Source organism: Solanum pennellii, chromosome 9, assembly GCF_001406875.1.
Source record: "Solanum pennellii chromosome 9, SPENNV200".
Lineage (NCBI taxonomy): Eukaryota > Viridiplantae > Streptophyta > Magnoliopsida > Solanales > Solanaceae > Solanum > Solanum pennellii.
This window is the reverse complement of record NC_028645.1, coordinates 74,930,403-74,952,817: the sequence shown is the minus strand read 5'-3', so window position 1 is coordinate 74,952,817 and position 22,415 is coordinate 74,930,403. Positions and strand designations below refer to the sequence as shown.

General features: G+C 32.3%; 2 protein-coding genes across 4 annotated transcripts; one reads left to right on the top strand and one right to left on the bottom strand.

Annotated features, from left to right (window-relative positions):
* Positions 1–5,962: 5,962 nt before the first annotated feature.
* On the top strand, positions 5,963–15,637 carry LOC107031665 (homocysteine S-methyltransferase 2). 3 transcript variants are annotated; one of them, XM_015233106.2, is made up of 7 exons: positions 5,963–6,370; positions 8,234–8,290; positions 8,422–8,651; positions 9,131–9,260; positions 9,521–9,724; positions 13,969–14,037; positions 15,045–15,637. In XM_015233106.2, the coding sequence occupies exons 1-7, from the start codon at positions 6,182–6,184 to the stop codon at positions 15,192–15,194; spliced, it is 1,029 nt and encodes a 342-aa protein (XP_015088592.1). In that variant the 5' UTR covers positions 5,963–6,181; the 3' UTR covers positions 15,195–15,637. The 3 variants fall into 3 exon arrangements, with proteins under 3 accessions (XP_015088592.1, XP_015088591.1, XP_027767609.1); XM_015233105.2 differs by having other exon boundaries at positions 13,969–14,040; XM_027911808.1 differs by having other exon boundaries at positions 13,969–14,040; positions 14,961–15,083.
* Positions 15,638–16,276: 639 nt separating this feature from the next.
* On the bottom strand, positions 16,277–18,794 carry LOC107029412 (UPF0690 protein C1orf52 homolog). Its single transcript, XM_015230816.2, has 3 exons — positions 18,659–18,794; positions 18,420–18,573; positions 16,277–16,839 (listed from the first exon to the last, which is right to left on the bottom strand). Exons 2-3 carry the CDS (start codon positions 18,559–18,561, stop codon positions 16,457–16,459), a joined length of 525 nt encoding a protein of 174 aa, XP_015086302.1. The 5' UTR covers positions 18,562–18,573; positions 18,659–18,794; the 3' UTR covers positions 16,277–16,456.
* Between the last annotated feature and the right edge of the window lie 3,621 nt (positions 18,795–22,415).

Genomic DNA, 22,415 nt, shown 5'->3' with positions numbered 1-22,415 from the left:
TTCTTCCTCATGTCTTGATGCCTTGAAGTTCCGGCATGGACTAGCTTTTGTTTATTTTAGCTTCTTAGAATACTCTTAGTTTAGTAATTTGATCATAGATGTTCTTGTGGTGATGACTTCCAGATTTTGGGGAATAATAGATGTTGAATTTTAGAAGTTATTGAATTGGTTTTTAATTAATGAGTTTAAGTCTTCCGCATTACTTTCTGTTGATATTATATTGAAATGTTAGGGTTTAGATTGGTTGGTTCGCTCACATAGGAGGGTAAGTGTGGGTGCCAGTCGCGGCTCGGTTTTGGGTCGTGACAGATGTACACTTCAAAATTCGATATAATACTCGATTTTGATCTTGGTTTAAGGTAAAAAAGATACTAGTTTTAGTGTTTACTCAAAACCTAAATATTAAAGTAAGGGGTTCACAATTGTAGCTATTTGATTTTAGTTTTAGTTTTAGTCTTGTTGGACTATTTTATTTTAGTTTTAGTCTGTAATTGTAGGTTGTAGCATTTGCAAGTTTGTAAAGGTCCGTAATTTGATTAACATAAAAAATTTTATACTATGTTTTGGTGGTAACATGTAATTATAGCCTTCGTACTATATTTTCTCTTACTGTAATTTCTCATTATCTTTTTTGTTTTACTATATCAAAACATTTAGAGAAGTGAGAAGACGTATAATATTTTACGGACATTTCTTATTGGGTAAATTGAACCGATAAACCGATAAAGAATATCTTATTGGTTTGTTGGGTTAGCATATTCAAAAATTGAAAATCAATAAACCAAACTGATAATACATAAAATCGAACCGAACTGACCAATGCATACCCCTAGTTCTTGGGGCCCGTTTGTCCATGCGATATCATATCACAATATGATATCGTGAGATGGTATCATCAGATGAAATTGAAGTTTTGTCTAGACATGTGATATGAAATTTTTGTGTTGTATATTTTCTCATAAACATAAAACTCTCATAAATTGTAAAACTATTAAAATAGCCCCAATTGTTTATTCAATCTTATCAAATGAACAAAAATCTATAAAATCGCATAATAAATTATTAGAAAGCTATTTGTTCTCCACTCAAGTAATTGTTTCATCTAACTTTAATTTAATTTTAAAAAATTGAACATAAATTGTAGTGTACTTGTCTTTAATATAATCTTCCCACCTAGTACGGACAATTTCATCACGTTTAACTTGTATTTCTCGATCATGTGACCAAGAAGAGGAACCAACATTGTTACTTTGAGCCATTTGTTGGTCAATATCAATCACAATTACATTTTCACGCTCATAGACCACAAATATTTCATCAGTACTTATATATTCTCGCAAATAATTATATAACACTGCACAAGTTATGACAATTTTACTTGTGTACCAATAACCAGGAGTGTGTATCGGTTGGTTCGGTTCAATTTTATGTATTATTGGTTCAGTTTATCGGTTTTGGTTTTTAATATGCTAATCCAATAACAAACCAATAAAATATTCTTTATCAATTTTTGATTTATCAATTTTTGATCATTATCGGTTCGATTTTTGGTTTACCCAATAAGAAAATGTCCATAAAATATTATATGTTTTCTCACTGCTCTAAATGCTTTGATATAGTAAAACAAGAAAGATAATGAGAAATTGCATCAATAAGCGAAAATATAGTATGAAGGCTATAATTATATGTTATCACCAAAACATAGCATGAAATTTTTTATGTTAATCAAATTACGGACCTTTACAAACTTGCAAATGCTACAACCTACAATTACAAACAAAAACTAAAATAATATAGTCCAGCAAGACTAACACTAAAACTAAAACTAAAATTAAATAGCTACAATTGTGAACCCCTTACTTTAATCTTTAGGTTTTGAGTAAACAGTAGAAACTAGTAAAGCGACCTAGTGTGAAGTTGATAAAGTACTAATAATTTGATATAGTTATAGTGTCTAATTATATATTAAATTATTAATATTTAATAATTAGGAAGGATAATATAATAAATGATTACCGTCTTATTAGGTTATTGATTTATCCAATAACCTAATAGTAAAAAATCGATACCAAACCAACAACCCAATAATTTTTTTTATGAAACCATTAAAAACCCAAAAAATCAATAACATTTTTTTCAATTTAATTTATTGATCGATTCAATTTTTGCACACCCTTACTCCTATAGTATGACAAGTCTATCGTGGAAACTATTGTTCGAGAGGAGGTATAACAATCATGCATACCGCGGATAACTTCATTAAGAGTTTATTTGGTACAAAGATTAATAAGGGAGAGATTAGTAACACAGTGATAGTAATGCAGTAATTTAATGCAAGATTAATAATACATGATTTATTTTTTATCAATTGTTTGGTTCATTATTTCCACCTTATCTTGTGTTTGGATTAAAATTCTACAAACAAAAAACTTCTTTCTAACTATACTCTTGAATTATTGTGAAATTTTCTATTTTATTTTTGTCATTTGCAACCACATTTATCATTTTCATCATTATAATAATATCCACGACATTAATAATCATCGTTGTCGCCACATCGATCACTTCTAACATCATTGCGGCCAATGCCTATTCCGAATCACCGCACCTTTCATACCATCACCAACTACTACATTTTCCTCGATTAGCATCATAAGCATTGCCAACTACTAACATCAACAATCATTACCATAACTATCAACTATTACATCGCGTAAATCACTACAATACAACTTTCTTCCCCATCACAATTTTACCACCACCATTACTAGAAACTAGCATCTATCATCAACCATATTTATCATCAACAACAAATATTGCCATTTTTTTAATTATCATATAATAATTTTATTTTATTAAATTTACATTTTATCTAATGTTCGATTGGTTTTGTTTAAATTGTATACTTATTATATTTGGGAAAATGCACAAGTACCCCCTCAAACTATTCTCGAAATTTCAGAGATACACTTATACTATACTAAGATCCTACTACCCCTGAACTTATTTTATAAGTAATTTTCTACCCCTTTTCTGCCTACGTGGCACTATTTTGAAAAAAAAAAGTCAACCAGTGTTGGACCCACAAAATAGTGCCTCGTAGGTCGAAAAAGGGTAGAAAATTATTAATAAAATAAGTTCAGGGGTGTAATAGGACCTTAGTATAGTATAAGTGTGTCTCTGAAATTTCGAGCATGAATTGAGAGGGTACTTGTACATTATACCTATTATATTTAAAAAGATATAAATTATGCATATTTAAATATTCAAAAATAGACAATTTTAATCATTTAGTACTAAATCTAAATATAATATTTTAATTACTCAAATATAAATCTAATTTTAGACATCTTAATAAAAATAAAATAAAATTTAAATTTTGCAAGAATTCAACCACCTCTCTGTTCTTTGTTCACAAAGTATTTATTTCCCCCTCGTGTACCTACATGGTAGGAAAAGTGCACTTTACGCGTGAGATAAGCCAACCCGTTACCACTTCTTACCTACCCTTTCAATTTGTCTTTTGACTTATAAATATCAAATTCGTCTTACCTAACTTATAAAAATACGATAAAATAATAAATATTTATTTTATTTTTAATTATATTTTAAATTTGAGCCTGTCAAATATGAATTTTGAATTCATTGAATATGATGTAGGATTTTTTATGATAAATTAAAATTAGTTAAGCTTTAAAGTAAATACGAGTAACTTACAAAGAGAAATAACATTAACTTTAATGAAAGTGTCAGTTTAGTATTGAAGCAATTAAATAAAATAAAATATCCATATGGTATAATTAGTTATTTTAATATTAACCTCGTATATCACAATTACTATATAGAGTAGTAGTTAGAACCAAAGATACCATAGGATAAGAAAAAATAAGATGAGAATTTTGTCGGTTTCACCCTTTGTTGGTTGTGTTTTCTTGTTACTTTAAATATACTAACTTTCAGAAAAATGGAATAAAGTTAGTTTGCTACGCAAAATAAGTTGTTTTTAAAGAAAAAAAAGTTGTTTTCCTATAGTTTTCTTTTTCTTTCTAAGAAGGGAAAAAGGGTCTGATATACCCCTCAACTTTGTCATTTAGAATTGATATACCCCTTGTTATGAAAGTGGCTCATATATACCCCTACTTGTAAACAAATGACTCACATATACCCTTTTCCTCTAACGGAAATGAGAAAGAAATAATTTTAATCTAAATTTTTATTATTTTTTTCTAAAAAATATAATTTCATATGAGTAAATTTAATCCTCGTCAAACATATTTTTTTTTGACTTTTTTTGTTTCAGCGACTAATTTATAATTATTATTTTGATAATCAAATTTATTTATGTTTCACTAATATTCTTGTAAAACTTATTGTAGATGACCAAATTTTTTCTTCGAATACGAAATTAAATTACAATACACAAAAAAAGTTTAATTTTTTTTTCTTTAAACTAAGGAATGAAAGAAAAAAACAAAATAAGAATAAGAAACTCAAATAATTATAATAAAAGAAGTCAAAAAATAATTTATGTATGAAAAAAATTAAATATACCTTGAACTTTGATAGAAGAATCATATATACCCCTAAATAATTTTTTTTTTTAAAATTACAAGTAATAAATATAAATTTAAAACTAATTTTTTAACTTCCGTTAAATGAAGGGTATATGTGAGCCATTTTGTAACGGCAGGGGTATATGTGAGCCGTTTGTATAACGGTAAGGGCATATATGAGCCACTTTTATAACGAGGGGTATATCAGCTCTAAATGACAAAGTTGAGGGGTATATCAGACCCTTTTCCCTTCTAAGAATATGATATGTTACCAAATAAATCAATTTGTTTTACACTTTATATTTAAATTTTAAATACTAAGGAACTTCATTATATCACTAATGATTTTTTTAACATTCAATTAAATATAATTAAATATGATATAATAAAGGTTACAAATTTCAAAATGATATAATAACATACACTGATACACACTATATAATATTTTAAAATATTATTTTTAAATTTTATTTTTACTGAAATATCATCCCGTTTCAAATTACGTCTACAAAATAAAAATAAAAAGAAGATCATATTTCTCAAAAAAAAAAAAAAAGTCCATCAAATAATTTCTTCTAAATTTAAGTCATTGGAACAAAACATGAGGTTCATTGAAATGCTTTCGTTTTCCTTGGATTAATAATTGACTTCTTCGAAAATGATATACCTTTTAGTTTCAATAAAAACTGAGCTATTATATTTTGTATAAGTGTACTTACGTGCGAAAACTAAACTGAACCTCATTTAACATCAAACACCAACCTTCATTGAAAATGTTAATTAAAATTGACCAAATATAAATTCTAGTCATCTATTTTTCCTTTATTTAGACTTATTTCTGTTCTATACGATAACATAAATGTCAATTAGGGGCTCAAAAATTAAATAGATCAATAAATTAAATTAAAAAAAAATATTATGAAATTAACATGTTTATAATGATTTTATAAAATAATTATCGAATTATATCAGATTTTAGTATTGGTGTTGAGTCAATAAATAACCCTAAGATGATAGTAATTTATCAACATGCCCTTCATAAATATTAAAAATCTTAGTAATAATTTAACATACCTAGACACTATACCAGTACCCTACACCACAATCTATATACTACACACTTCATGCATCACAATATTTCTATTTCACTTCATAAATTTCATACTTACCGAAGCAACTTTTCGTTATATTTCTTGTTTCGCTATATCAAAGCAATTAGAAAAAGATATGCTTGCCTTACTGTATCAACCCAAATTGTTAGAGAAATCATATACTTATTTTATGAACATTTACTTATTGTATAGTAAAACTGTTAACAATAATAAAAAATATCTTATTAATATAGCAAATTTCAAAAATAAAAAATCGAATCGAAATAACGGTGCAAACAATAGCGTGAAGCACACATATAAATGTCTTTTTTAAATGAAAAAAAATTATTCCTAAGTCCTAATTCTAAGTATTGAGACATTTCGGATCTTCCCATTTTATTACTCCATCTCTTCAAGTCTATTTCCCATTATACCAACTACTACATCCCCAACCAATTGAGATTTCTCGCCGGTGAACTACCACGCCGAATTTGCATTGACTTCTCTTCGTCTCCGGCACTGTTTTTACGAGAATCCATGGGTACTTCCGACGTTAATGCCAACTCCTCCTCCTCTTCCCTCGTCAAAGATTTCCTCCACAAATGCGGTGGCGTTGCCGTGATTGACGGCGGATTTGCGACGGAGCTGGAACGTCATGGAGCCGACCTTAATGACCCTCTTTGGAGCGCTAAATGTCTCCTCACTGACCCTCATCTTGTCCGCGCTGTATGCTTCTTCAACCATTTGTTTAATACTCTATTATATTATACTAAGCTCAATAGATTTTATTTTGTTAAAAAAATATGAGCTCAGTAACCTTTTTATATTCTAATTGATTTTCACTTGTCTTGTTTCGTGTTACTGATTAGCTTATTCAATAAAATGGATTTAGCGATAGCATTATTTTTTCAAGATTAGTTCTTTAGGATGTTAGCTTTACAGCACGGTTATGTGGATAAGTTGGACCACCATATGGATTTTTTATTAGGTTTCCCTTTACTGTAGAAGCGTGAGGGGGTTGTTGGCAGCATCTTTGTTTTGCATAATGTTTCAGAGATTTTGTCTTTTCTGGGAACCATCTCATACAAGTTGATAGAACATATTGTTAAACAAATGCAGGAGAAGTAGCTTACTTAATGAAAAACTAATCCTTTTGAGACTCTTTCTTTTTTGATTCTGCATCTTCACTTGACTCGATGGGAGAGATTGATCTATTTCATACTTCTTCAAATAGCAGAGATTCAGCTTCTCTCTATCTCTCTCTGTCTTTTGGAAAGAAGAAAGATCCAGGAAAACCCAATTTTCAAAAAATTAAGTAGAGAATTAATATCTTAAATGAGACATTTGAGTTAAACTATATTTTGCTAAACAACTAGCTATGTAGTTCTGTTAACAACAATACGCCTCAAATAATGTCTCGGGGAAACCAAGGAGGAGGTGGTGGAAATACTAGTAATTCTCCTTTATCTGCTGTATCACTAAGGCAAATCCAAAAAGAATGAAGGGATAATAACTAAAAAGATGATGATAAAATATAAAATAAGGCTGTAAATACTCTGCTAAATCATTAATTCTACATTATACTTCCTTATAAAAAAAAGAAAAGAAAGGATACTTAAAACAAACTTACCCTTAATTTTTCCATTTATTCAGCTTCCGTAGACCTTTTATCCATCTTTTTAAGTTTGGCAATCCCCTTCAATCATTCAGTAGACCTAATGTAAAAGCATAAAACTTCCTCCTCTTCCTGTTTTCTCATTTTTATACTCTTTTGCATCTCTTTGCTCCATTTGTTACAAAATTACTGTAGAAGAGCGACTTATCTCTTCTTTATAGAGGTTGAAACCTTTCAACAAATTCATGTTGCTAGAGAAGTTCCTATTTTCATTTATGGATTTCACTTCTTGCCATTTTGTATTCCTTATGGTGAAATAGGTATGGAGGCACTGGATCAGAGAAATTACTTTTATAATTTTGAATATGTGCATTCTTCACAAAAATTATACAAAAAAATAATGAAGGAAGTATTATTAATTGCTTGAACTGTTATTTATATGTATTATAGGAATGTGAAAATAAGAACAGTTTCTGGAATAATGGAATACAACATCGCAAGCATCCTACATAATATTACCAATATCGATAATACGATGGGCATTGTTGGTATGCCCTTGAATTTGTTTGATGAAAATATTAATGTGGTACAGGAGCAAAATTTCAACAGAAACACTGTGGTTCAAAATTGTGAACTATTAAGTTTTACCACGCCTACAATCTCCGATATAATTTTGAATGTGATGATCCTCTTCTTGAATAGTCAGATGTTCTTGGCGCTTGACATAATCAACTCAAATGAATCAGTAGATCTCAACATTTGGCAACTGACAATCTTCTCTTTGATTCTTTCCCTTCTCGGTATCCGTTGTGGCTTTTGTTGTACGGTTTAGACTATGCTTTATTCATATATCAAAATCTTTGCTGGAAAATCTTGAGAAACTAGTGTCATATCACCACTCTTAAATATTTGAGGCGCATGAAGTTTTTCTCTTCGTACTATTACATGGCTCATTGGTGTACTAAATTGAGCAGGTACACTTGGATTACCTTGAAGCTGGTGCAGATATAATACTCAGTTCATCTTATCAGGTACCACTTTTGTGAGTTGCAATTATTCTTCCTCTCTGTATCTTGTATGCATGATCTATTGCACATGAATGCATCTCAAGTTCTTCCTATGTCCTTGTGACTAGTTTCATGGTTTCTCATCTTTTGGACAGGCAACCATCCAGGGGTTTAAGGCCAAAGGATATTCTATAGAAGAAAGTGAATCCTTACTCAAAAGAAGTGTTGAGATTGCATGTGAAGCACGTGATGTCTACTATAAAAGATGCCGTGAATCTTCCTCTGATCAAAGCACTGATGGGAAGGTTCTCAAACAACGCCCTATCTTAGTTGCAGCATCTGTTGGGAGTTATGGGGCCTATTTAGCTGATGGTTCAGAATACAGGTAATTTTAAGAAAATTAGGACTTTATTCCTCTTCCTTTCTCTGGTCTGATGTGATTTCCATGGTAAAGAAAAGGTTTTTTGGTGTGCTACTTGTATGCTGCAGTTCCAATTAATGAAAGTATAATCACTTGATTAAAAAAAGGAATATTGGATTTTTTATGGGCTATAAGGATGCTTATCTGCTTATTCCTTTGAGGCATTTTTGTTTACCTTGTGTCTTGTTAAGCCTCCCTGTCATCCCTGTAACTTTTGATATTTTGCAATAAAGTGTATTCTGGGAATATTTCCCAAATATTTGCAGAACTACTCTTTAGTTTGTAGTCAACTCAAGGTTAGAGCATAAAAGTTGTCTCACCAACACCTTTGACATTCTTCTGACAATTCTCACCTGGTCTCATTAACATTTTCTTTGCCTCTTAAGCACAAACCGCTATTAGACTTCCATGCATGTGAAACTGACTTGGTTATCAATTTGCAGTGGGGAATATGGGGATGCGGTTGATCTCAAGTTTCTAAAGGATTTTCATCGTAGAAGGGTTCATCTTCTTGCAAACTCTGGTGCTGATCTAATAGCTTTTGAGACCGTGCCAAATAAACTGGAAGCTCAGGTAAGGTCGTTATTGATTATAAGTTTTGCGGAGATCTTTTAATACTACTTATTGCCTTTACTACTGGCAGAAATTAGCGGTATGCTTGTGTTGTCATTCTTTATAAAATGCTATGGACAATAATTATCTTAAACGCAGCTGTTTGTGTCAATAGAAAAGTTAATACCACAGTATAATGCTGTGAAGCAGTCTATTCTGGATTAGTAGTTTGTTTTCTTTTGTTAAGATCTTGAGATTGACAGCTATTAACACCTGTCCAGGCTTTTGTCGAGCTTCTTAAGGAAGAAGACATAAAGACTCCTGCCTGGTTATCCTTCAACTCCAAAGACGGTGTAAATGTGGTCAGTGGTGATTCCTTGTCAGAATGTGCTGCAATTGGCGAATCATGTGAAAAAGTTTTGGCTGTTGGAATCAACTGTACTCCTCCTAGATTTATTCTGGATCTTATTTTATCCATCAAGCAGGTACTTTTTCATAACATTTTCCTGATCTTCATTCTGTTTATCTTTGTTAAAAGATGAATCTTCCAGACAAGTAAAATGATCAAGACAAGTTAAAACCAATCTTAGGAAACCTTGTATTTGTCAGAATTAAAAAAAAAAATCATGTCTTTAGTTCATTCCTTATTGTATCCTATCTGTTTGCATGTTCATTGTTTGACTTACATTTAGGGATCGTTTGGTAGGGCATATAAGGACAATGTTGAATGTGGTGTGTTAGTGATGTTGGCAATAATAACACTTGCATTTGGTATGGGGAGATTATTTCTTATGCAATGTTTGGTGTGGTCTATCAAGAATAACATGCATGCATAGTTTCTAATAAAATATCACAAATATGGTGGGAAGGATGTCGAAAAGGTTTTGAGGGGTAATTGTGTCCTTAACCATGATAGTGCATGCATTAGAACCCTTTGCGTTACTTATACCATGGGTTTCCATATATTAGTTATACATACCTTAGTAACAAATAGTATGTATGACTAATGCTTGCAGTGGTAGTTAAAAAAAAACTAATGCTTGCATTAGTTGATAAAGTGTACCAAACAAGGTACTAGTAATACACAATACTAATGCATGCGTTATTTTTTGTATTGCACTCTACCAAATGGCCCCTTAGTTCACAGACCACCAAGAGCTATAAGCAGAAAGGAAGAAGGGACTGGGAAGGAGAACTGGTTTACTTATACTTGGAAACACAGGTTTCTGTCATATTGCACTGTGGTGATAACACATTCAAATTTTGGGCCTATAAAACTACTTGTCTTGGGCTATAATGCCTTCATTTTCAGGAGTGTCCTTGTTGATGATTCTCATTTTTTATCTATGAATTCATGTGGTTAGAGAACTCCTCTTGATGCTTGGGGTAATTGCAGATGCCCCATGTTAGTTCTTGCAATGCTAGCAAATTAAAGGTGAAAACTAGCTACATTGAACAAATGTTAAGGAAATTTTCTTGATAAGAAAAAAACAAATCATTCAAACTTTAATCTGGAAGAAGGGACAAAAAAGGAAATGGAGGAAAATTAGAACGAGTGGAAGTGATTTTTTTTTGAAATTGGTAACTTTATATATTCCGCAAAAGACGTACTAAAAATGTACTGGTCAATATTTACAACATGTAGTTCAAATCCTACTTTTTTTCCCCTAAATTGAGTCTAAGTCTAGTACATCAATTTTGGAGATAGTATCATTTGAGTATAACTAGTTACACCGAAAACATAGTAAGATAAGACAATTTAGTTTGATTTTTTGCATACTGTTCTCTATACTATCAAAAGCTCTAAAGTTCCTTTTCTTCCATATTGCCCTCCATATACTAGTGGGGATAATTCTTCATTTGTCTCTGTTCTTGGACTGCTTTCCTGCTTCCTGCCAACTTTGGATTGCTAACGCGATCTTGACAGGCATTGTCATTACATACCCTTAAGATTAAGGAATAACCTCCATATTTGGCCAGTGATCTTGCAATTTATAAAGAGATGGTTAACTGTCTTAGCAGTTTTCCCACAAAAGAAACATCTAGAACATAAAGGTACCCCCCTCCTCTTCAAGTTGTCTCGAGTCCGTACAACTTCTTGGCTGACAACTAGACAAAACAAGCCACTTTGAGTGAGATGTTGACTTCCAGATTCCTCTTCATGGCTAGTGACTTTGAGGCTGATTGGGGTGGCTCAGCCAGTTGTATGCACAACCCACCTAAAACTGCCTTTCTGATTGCCTTTCCACCAGAAAATGTCTTGACCCCCTTCCAGTCCATTAAATTGCCCGAATGGTGTTGAAAGAATCTTTTTTTAAAAACAGTAACATTGTATTATATCCAGAACAGTACATAGGTAGTAGTGAACCATGTTTACAAAAGGGACTCTAGAATGCTTATATCTCTATTGAATCAAGTACATCAAAAATAGACGTAGACTCATTATAGTATAACTGGTTACACCAAAAACAGAGCAGTAACATAAAGTTAAGCTTGATCTTCTGCACTTCATTTTCTACACCTTCATAGCATCTGAAGTTTCTCTCCTTCCACACTGCCCATCAGATGCATGCAGGGATGAGTTTCCACCTACACCTATTTTTAGCTATTACTCCTACATCCCAGCTTCTCATAACTTTAGAAACCTAGCCTGGCATGACCCAAAATAATACTCTATAACCTGCTTGTGAACTTGCAATGTATAAATAAGTGGTTGACTGTCTCAGCAGTCTCCTTACACAATAAACGTCTAGAGCGCATGGGAATTCCCCTCTTCAGTAGATTATCAAGTGTAAGCACAACTCCTCTTGCTAATAGCAATGCAAACAGGAGACTTTATATGGAATTTTGACTTTCCATATCAGTTTCCATGGCCAGTTGAGATTCTGTTAGTTGTATACCCCTTTATTACCTTGCCACCATAGAGTATCCTCTCCTGTTTGGAGACCTGAGAGCTGGTTCAAAGTGTTGAAAAAATCAGCAACTCTGTTGATTTCCCAGTCATTCATCTGTCTTCTATAGCTGACATTCCATCCTTGGGCTGACCACATATCTGTCACTATTTTGACATGATGATTAGTTAGGTTGTAGATATATGGAAGACCACTTTCAAAATGCCAACTTCATGCCATTTATCATTCGAGAAGCTAGTCTTATTTCCATTAGACACTTTTATCTTTGGGTGTTGTTGCATTTCACTTCACAATACTCTGATAGATTTCCATTGCCTTACCCCATAAGGAGTAGTGACCTCCTTGGTCACCCAGTTGTCCACCTGCTGATATTTAGATCTGAAACTCTCCTCAACTGGTTTTGTTCTGTGGAATACTTCCATAACCATTTCATCCCGAGGTGTTGAAAAATTCTGCTACCCTCTGAATCTCCTAGTCATTTAATTATCTTCTAAATTGAAGTGAGTCCAGTGATCTACTATGGTCTTCTGTTAGTGGGATACTAGAGAATATATATCAGGATACAAGACCTCTAGTCTACGGTCTACCTGTCTCATGTCTAACATCCTTTCAAAAATTCTGTCTTCTCTCCATTCCCCACTTTGATCTTTGTGTTAGCCTTAAACTCAAGCCGCAAAGATCTAATGGATCTCCATACACTGACCCCCTATGGTGTAGTCACCTCTTTGGTCATCCAGTGTTCTTCCTCTACATATTTTGCCTTAATTTCCAGTAGCTATGTTCGTCATTATTGAACTTCCCCAACCATTTCACCCTAAGGGCTTTGTTCATAAAATTCTCTATTCCCACATCTCCATGCTCTTTCTTCTGAAACTGGTTGGTTTAAAAGCCTTGGATTAGTATAGTTATTATTGTTTGAAGCTTCTTTCCCACTATCGCATCATCCCATTTAACCAAGTTGTAGCCTCTTCTCTCATTTTTTCCTTGCCAGAGGAATTTTCTTCTATTTTTATTTTTCTTATTGATTATCCTCTTGGGAATTGGGAATACTGACATCATATAGGTTGGTAGTGAATCAAGAACAGAATTAATCAAGGTCAACTTGCAACCCTTGGAGAGATATTGTGATTTCCGTCTTGCTAACTTCATTTCATATTTCTCAACCACATTGTTCCAGATTTCATATGACTCAGATTGAGCCCCCAAAGGCATTCCAAGATATGATGTAGGCAGTGCTCCAATTTCCACTCCCAGAATAGCATTTAAGGCTTCCATGTTGTGTACTTCATTAATTGGATAGAGGTAGCTTTCCTCCAATTAATATATAGACCAGAAAACCCTTTAAATAACACTAGGATCACCCTCAATATCTTTAGTTGGCCTTCATCAGCAGGACAGAGTATCAAGGTATCATCAACATATTGTAGATGAGTAAGTTCCAGACTGTCTACTGACCTCAATATCTCTGACACATCCTCTTTCTTTAGCTGATTTAATCATATATCGTTCAGCCTTTCCATAGCAAGTCGGAAAAGGTAAGGAGACAAAGGGTCTCCCTGCCTCAGTCGCCTCTGGGCACTAAAGAAACCAGCTAGAGATGAGAAGGGAGACCCCCCCCCCCCNAGACCCCCCCCCCCCACACACACACAACGGAGAAACATTAATGGGTCTAGACAAGCAAATGGAAAATTCTCAAGTGAAGCTTAGCTTGCTTGTTATCCTAGGTTATTTTTCTTATTTACTTATACTTAACAATAGCTCTGTATAAATCTATTTTTCTAATATAGTCTTGTTACTTTTTGACTTGCATTTCTCAGGTGACAACAAAACCAATCCTTATATATCCCAACAGTGGAGAGAGTTACGATGGCATTCGGAAGGAGTGGGTGGTGAGTATTTCTCCTCATTGACTTTCAGCTTTTTGACTGTACCTATTGAGTGTCACTGAAAAGGCTCATTGACTTTCAACAGAACTTGTGTGCTTGTTCCTAGTCAGTGGTTTGTAGGAAAGAAACTATGTCATTACCTTCTTGCAGACAACATGAAATAATGAATAGAAACTTTGATGAGTTTTTTTTCTTTTTAATGAACTAGAAATTCATGTGGAGCCAGCCGCAACATTCAGCAATGGGGGATGATGGGGCCCGCCCCTCTACCCTTCACCACATAAATACTGTACTTAGTTTGCTTAGCACAGAGATCAAATTTGTGACCTAAGACACAAATTCCACAACCTTTGACAATTGTGCTAACCCCTGCTATAGTTTCTTTTTTGTCATTGTGAATATTAGAGTTATTAGAGGTTAATATCTTCGAAAAAGGTAACTTTCATCTTCTCCTTTAGGCTCCACATTTACTAATCAATATGATGGTCGACAACCTTTGTAATTCTCAACATCAAGCATTTATGTGAAAAATTTTCCATTTCTACTTTATGTTGTAGCTAAAGATGTTGCCTGAAGCACAAAAGAAAGTCATTTCTTGACAGCAAAAGATATCTAAATACTGAAATATGAAGTAAACCGAAATCATAAGTTAATGTTCTGCTCATGAAATAACTGGAGAAGAGCCATTTCAGTTTCTGTGTTTTTTTCCCTTAAAAAGGAGGAAAGAAAAATAAAACAGCTTAGCCCTTGGGCTTAATACAACCAGGAATTTTAAAGTACTTTGTGCCCTGTGTATAGTTAATTTAATCTAGAAATATTAATCATCAGCTGTGTAGTCCTGTGTTTTAAGATGTTGTTACTAATATCCATGCTGTAATTACTTCAAGTTTATCCTCCTGATATTGGTTTTCTCTATGTTGCAGAGTAATACTGGGATAACAGATGAAGATTAAGGAACTCATTAGTTCAAATTTATCCTCCTAATATTTTTTTTCTCTATGTTGCAGAGTAATACCGGGGTGACAGATGAAGATTTTGTTCCTTATGTTAATAAATGGTGCGAGGCAGGAGCATCCCTGGTAGGAGGTTGCTGCAGAACTACTCCAAATACCATTAGAGCAATATACAAATCACTCTCTGGAAAACGCACTATCTAATCTGGAGAACAAAATAGGGGCATCTAACTTGAACATTGAGACTAGATTTTGTGCCTGGGTCGAAAGGATTGTTTCAGTCTCTTGTAAACCTGGATGGCCTACATTTCAGAGAGGTGTCTGCTTGACTGGAGTTCAGGGCAAGAGAAGATCCACTGATCAACCTAGGCTGTTTGTTGGTGGTGTATCATATTTTTGGTACGTGGAGATGTTCGAAAAATCTATGAAATTTTTGGTTTTTGAGAACTTTTTAGTATTACGCCACATTGTAGTTTGTGGTTGCTAAATGGATGTAGAATTCACTCTATTTTAACACCAACCGCGGAATCATAGCTATTTAAGTATTTACTGTTGTGTTTAGAACTTCAAATTTTCCAAATTGGAAGTTCTGAGATTTGAACCTTAATCTTACCAACTATGAGTTATGGCCACCATGGCAACTGTTACCTTTGTACGTGTGAAACAAAATGCTTCATTGTATGCAGTGGCGGTGCCTGGATTGTATACAAGGGACGTCGAAAATATCAGTCTCATGACTTGAACCTGTGATCTAGCGCAATATTTGGACGTCTTTAGACACCTCGTTAGAATTTTTGCTCTTGTTAAGGGGAGTCAATTTATAGCCAAGAAAATCACAATATAATCTTTCAGTGAAAAGCGGATCCAACCGTTTATGTAATGTGATTGACTTGGCATGAAGTTAAAACCTTTTAACTTGATTGTTTTGTATCAGTAGAGATGAAAAATACTAAAATAATTGTTCGGAAGCCAGTTTAGCAGAAGGATACCGTATCAGATTTAAAGAATTTAACTTCATATGAGAATAATTAGAACGATGTTAATTGTCTACTAGTATAAGATGTCCCAAAAATGCTAGTCAGAAAAGATTTTAAGGGGAAACAGTTGCAAAATGAAAAGAGTAGTATGACACAAATTGAGCCAAGAGAGTAGCTATTTTTGAAGAATACTTTGGCATGGACACATTTTTGGGTATAATCTAGGAAGTTGGCATGAACATATTTTTCAAAACTTAGGACTTGAGAACTTAACAAGCAAAGGCAAAGCTACTGGAAAGTACAACAATCTTGAACATCAAATGGATATTCGACCATCAAGTTTGATTAGATTTATCGGTTGATACTCGTGCAATGACAATGGAGGTATCATACATTCGTTTTGATGCTAATATTTATAGATATAGCGTCTGCGCAGTAGTCATTACTAACTTTTACATGATAAAACTGCTAAATAGAACAGCTTGTGAATCAGGAATCAAATCCAGAGTAAACGCCATTATCTCTTAGCAGCCTCTTTTCCTCTTCAACGTAACTCTTCCCTCTGCTAGCCTGACCAAGATCTCTCTTCCTCTTCTCCTTCTGTGAGAAAGAAAAGTTCTTCCTCTCTTTTTGAGTTCGTGCATGAACAAGTTCCTCTGCTTCCGCTAGTGCAGCCCTCGTCTTCTGACGCTCCTCATAAGTTTCTTCCTTCTCTTTTTCCCGGGTTTCCTTCCCACTTGACCAAGACCAATTCTGTTCCTGATCCGGTTCCTTGGGTGGTGGAACTTTCAAGACAGATAATCCACCTCTGTACCCGTGTCGGCTTAGAGCATCAAAGTCCACACCTTTGCTCTTCCGCTTTGCAGATTCAGCTGAGCATAGACAAAATTAACAGTCATGCATCAAGTAATTGATATTTTTCGCTGGTATACAGGATGACAAACTACTTTGAAAACTGCGGGAAGCAGTTCAACAACAAAGGTACTCTCCTAAGCTTATCAACTGCCTTCTGCTTGAACTTTATATAGACATTGATATTACTTTAAGGTACAGCAGTATCTCATACACACAGACTTAAACTGCCTAGTAAGCTATAAAACCAGAACTATACTGAGGCTACACTTGAAATTAATTGTTTGAATCCTAGTATTTGAGCCTATGCAAATTCAAGGATATCATCGAGTCTTTGTGATTTATTCCATGCATCTGTGGTTCTCTACCACTAGAATAAATTACAACAACATACCCAGTGTAGTCCCAGAAAGTGGGGTTTGGGGAGTATAGAGTGTGTACCTAGGCCTTACCCCTACTACCTTATAGGAGAAAGACTGTTCCTGATAGACGCTAGAATAAATTAGAACTATGACAAGATAATTGCTTACAATTCCTAAATATGGATATGGGAGCAATTTTAACTGTACTTGAGAACTTAAGAACATGAACAGGCTGTCGTATCATATTAGAGCTACAGTATTCTATCAAAAGCAAAGGATCCCCAAATGATCATACTTTATACTCTACTAACTTAGCACCCATTGTCACAAATAACCAGTAAGTACAGTAGTATCCCATACACACCGACTTAATAAGCTATAGAACCAGAACTACACTGATGCTAGAATACAAAAATGGGCTTGGATTAAGATCCCCCCAATCGAATTTGAGACTATAAATTTAAATTCATGGATTGTGGTGAATTATCCTTTTTGTAGTGATGAATCTTGTATGTGTTCCTAAGTAAAGGAATTTGTCGATCTCTTGGGATCTCAAAGGGGCGTGGAAATGCATAAGAACTCTTGATGTTCCCGATCCAACGAGTGGAATAGTTGGAGCGAGTAGTAAGAAGAAGGAAGTCTTGAAGCCCCCTTTGTTTAACCATACTATCATATTTAATTCAGTAGTAGCTTTAGCATCAAAATGGTAAACTGTGGCCTACGACATAAGGCTCCTCCTACGAACCTATGAACCTCTGGACCTAAGGGATAGGGTTCAGCATCGGGAAGCCTACGCCTCAGAGATTAATTCCATGCATCTATGTTGATCTCCATCACCATTATAGACTATGCTAGACTTTTTAAAAAAAAACACATAATTCCTTAGACTTCCCAATGAAGGAACAGGGAACAGTTCTAACTGGAACCAAGAATTCTAATAAGCAAGTGGTAGTTTCAGTATTCTATTTCTATTGAAATCAATGAACACAAATGATCATACTTCTTTTCCAATTTAAATTCTACAACTAACAGTAAACACAACTATCCATTTCGGTAATCATTTATAGCAGATTACTTGCTCTCCTTTACATTTCTAACCATGTAAGCAGTGAACAAAATTAAACTTTTTCTTTGATAGCAAAAACATATTCATCTAGTAGAGGGTCTCACAAGTTTCCTGGACACAAATTTTCAAGAAAATGGATTTTTGGAGAGATAAAATGAAGGAAAAGAGTTACCTTTATGTTTGGAGGAAGAAGCATTAGGTTTGATGTTGGTAGACCCCGAATTGTCTTCATTATCAGTATCAATTGCTGAAGATTCGTCATCGGAGGATGAATCGTCTTCTTCATCATCACTCCATGGCATTGCCCTCTTCATCCTCTCAACAAACTGCAAAACCCACAAAAAAGAATTGTGATTAACAAAATAGCCTTAACATTAATCGAAGCTAATGGGTATTAAGGAAAAGAATTACCTTGAAGCACTCACGGCTAACAGGACGAACTCGAGATAGTGAAACACAAGAGAATCGAATCGAATTGAATTGGTTAGGGCTTCTCTGCCTTTCACAATATATACAGGTAAATATGCAACGTTGATTATTCAAAAGGTAGGGGGTTTGAGAGGGGGGTGGGGGTGGGGTTTGCAATAAAAAAAAAAGGGGGAAAAAAAGAAAAATATATCTCCAAATTATTGTAAATGATATCCAGATATCCTACGTTATATTTTAGGGATTTTAGTGGTCCTGTCGTCCAAAAACTAGAGCATATATACTCTTTATACTACTGGATATACATGTGTCATAATCTTATCCACAGACCCGACATTAGATGGATGGATAAGATTGTGTCACTTATCCCTATTTAGTCTTTCGCTAGAGTGAAGGGCATACCACCTTCCCTGTAGGAGTAGTGAAGAAGTATAGATTTAGTTGGTTGTTGACTAACCTTCTAGTTTTTGGACGACATGGACACAAATATCTCAAAAATATGACGAAGAATATCTGCATATCATTTACAATACTTCAGAAATATATTTGTCCTTCTGTAAGTTATAAAAGTTTTATTATTATATTTAACAAATTTCAAAGATATATATATATATATATATATATATATATATATATATAAAAAACACTTTTGATATATATTAAGGACTATTTTAATTACTTGAAATATATTAAACATCAAAGTAAAACAACTCCTGTACATTAGGGACCATTTTATCCCAAAATTTGCATCAAAACATAACTTTTTTTTTGTTTGTGTTGTTTTATGTTTAAAGTTTAAGTACCTATAATATGTGGGGTCTTCTTAGGGAAAATTACGTAGAATATCAAACTTTTAGCCGTTATTACGTAATATAGCTAGAGTTTAAGAAAATTATAATTCGCGGCTATAATTTTCTTAATTTTTTATATCGATTTTTAAATTGTATAAATCTAAAATTTATATAATTCGTCTGATTATATCAATCTAGGATTTATATAATTCGATTCCTAATTGTATACATTTAAAATTTGTATATGCTTATACTATTTATTTGTATACGATTTATGAAAAAATCATAATAAATTACTATGTTTTTATATTGACAATCGCAATATGCAAACGAAGTTATGAAAAATTCTTAAATGCATCTATTTTTTCACTTGATCACTTTTGATACATTCATAATACAATGTTAATACATATAACAGAGAACAATTTATAAAACACATATAAAATAAGTTTTATTAATGAATAATACATTTCATTTATCAAACTATTTAATACACTTATAAACTAATATGCCAATTTATTTTTACCAAACAAGCATAATATATTTTAGAACAGTTATAATACATATATATTGCATATATAATTCATTTTTAATACAAATTGCAGATTTATCATAGTATCCATGTATATTATTATAAATGATAATAAATAAAAAATATAACTAAAATCAGTAATCATTTATTAAAAAGTATTTATTCTTGTAATTTTTCATACGGAATTTATATATACTTACCCTTTTATATATATTCACAAGCGAAATATATAAATATGTAAGTGAATTATACGTACAACGGTCTCTATTTGTATATTATATTCTGTTTGTATATTTGCAAGTGAAATATACAAACGTGCAAGTGAAATATATACAAATAGTAGCCCCCATAGCAAACTAAATTATAGTTATAGAGCACAATTATCGAAACTATAATTTTAGAACCTTATTATATTTATTTTGTTTGCTAATTCTGAAATTTTCTCATTCTTTTTATACCTATTCATCCTTTAAAAGTCATTTGCACTTGCATATTAATTTTTAAATTTTGAGTTTTTTTGTAAAAATACCGTAAATGTATTCTCTTTTATTTAATATATCGTTAATTTAAATTTTATAATTTATATTACTTTAAAGAAGTAAATTGTATTATATGCTCATTTTAAATTACAATATTTTTAAGGAATAAATTTTTTTCAATTGACTTTTTGAAAATATTGATCCTCTTTATTTAAAATTTTAAATTAGTCACTATTTATGAAACTTTTATAGTTTTATTGCTCCCCCCTTTTGAAAAATTTAGCTAACTAGTCAAAAAAATCAACTTATTTAGTGATAACCTCCATACTTTAATAATATTAGTAAAATGTCAAAAATGTCATTATTTTTTTAAAAAAAATATTATGATACAATTCATGTTTTCTCTCTCACTGATTACATGTGCTCCTATATTTTGGTATTGGCTAGATATTAAAGTCCTTTAATTATGCTTTTTTCAATTTCTATCTTTAAGATTAATCCAAATCAAATATCCCCAGATTTTCAGATTCAATATATTTTTATTTTCGATTATTTTCCTTTAATTTCGTTTCAAGATTGGATTTGAAGATTAACATTGATTTGAGTATTCATGTTTATCATATTGTTTATTATTTGCTTACTGATTTTACTGTTTTTAAAAATCTTTTTGATTTGATGTTATTCTTAAAAACTCTTTTAGGGATTGATAATCTAAAATTCTCTCTTCAATCTTTTTTCACTCAAGAAATAAACAACAATGTAGGTTCCGCTTCTAGACGACGGGGAAAATTGCAGGACTCCGCCGGTGTGCAAAATCCCACACAGATTCATAACGCCGAAGTTGAATAAGACCAAATTCTTGGAGAAGAGGTATTTTATTTTCTTGCATGTTCTGTGTCTTGCATGTTTAGTTGGATTTGTTTAATAACTTTTAAGATTCAAATAAATACATGTTACAATGCGTTTGTATTATTATAGAATAGATTTGGAAGTGTATATGAAATTTTGATTCTGTTATAGTTAGTATGTATTTTTTATTTCATATATTTATTGTATCTTGTATTCTGATGTTATTATTCTGTTATTTAATATTATAGAATAGATTTGAAATTGTATATGAAATTTTGATTCTGTTATAGTTAGTATGTATTTTTGTATTTCATAGATTTATGTATTTTGTATTCATAGATTTGGAAGTTTATATGGCTTTTATAGTTAGTATGTATTTTTGTATTTCATAGATTTAATGTATTTTGTATTCATAGATTTGGAAGTGTATATGGAATTTTGATTATGTTATAGTTAGTATGTATTTTTGTATTTCAAAGATTTAATGTATTTTGTATTCTGTTTTTTTTTGTGTTAGTTATGTCAATGTACCACATATTAGGAACCATATGTGTTTTTTGTTTTCCATATTGATACGTATTCAATAAATTAAGTGCACAGTTATAATTTTTATTTGGTGGTTTTTTGTTCGTTGTGGTATGTTGTTGTAATTGTGTTGAGGTTGTATTCATTATTCATGTGTTTTTGTTGTGTTATTTTAATTGTGGTTGTATTACAATAAATTGAAGATACAATTAAAAATTTTATATTTCATTTGATTTATAGCAAGTAGAGTTGTTCTTTTAGTGTTTTCATTTTTTTTTATTTTAGTATTATTTAATTGTTTGAATTCAATATGCCAGGGGATTACTTATGCTGGCAAATAACTATCAAAAAATGCACGCCACATTCACTGCATAGTAAACCATGACATTAAAACCCAGTTAACTGACAAGCTTACACCGAAGCAGTATAAACAGTTTTGTGAGAGTACATGTTTTGGTCATTATATGAAAATCAGAAAATGTGTTGCTCAAGGTCAAATTCACAGGTGTTATATGTCACTAGAAGTAGAAGCTAGTAGTAAGCAGGCTCTTGTCATCAAAGTCAAT

Bases quoted from the DNA above. Each gene is read 5' to 3' on its own strand.
- LOC107031665 (XM_015233105.2), top strand. From the start codon at position 6,182: ATGGGTACTTCCGACGTTAATGCCAACTCCTCCTCCTCTTCCCTCGTC. The intron at 8,652-9,130 runs GTAATTTTAAGA...ATCAATTTGCAG, and splicing joins GCTGATGGTTCAGAATACAG to TGGGGAATATGGGGATGCGG. The intron at 14,041-15,044 runs GTGAGTATTTCT...TCTATGTTGCAG, and splicing joins GCATTCGGAAGGAGTGGGTG to AGTAATACCGGGGTGACAGA.
- LOC107029412 (XM_015230816.2), bottom strand. From the start codon at position 18,561: ATGAAGAGGGCAATGCCATGGAGTGATGATGAAGAAGACGATTCATCC. The intron at 16,840-18,419 runs GTAACTCTTTTC...GTCTATGCTCAG, and splicing joins TTCTTCCTCCAAACATAAAG to CTGAATCTGCAAAGCGGAAG.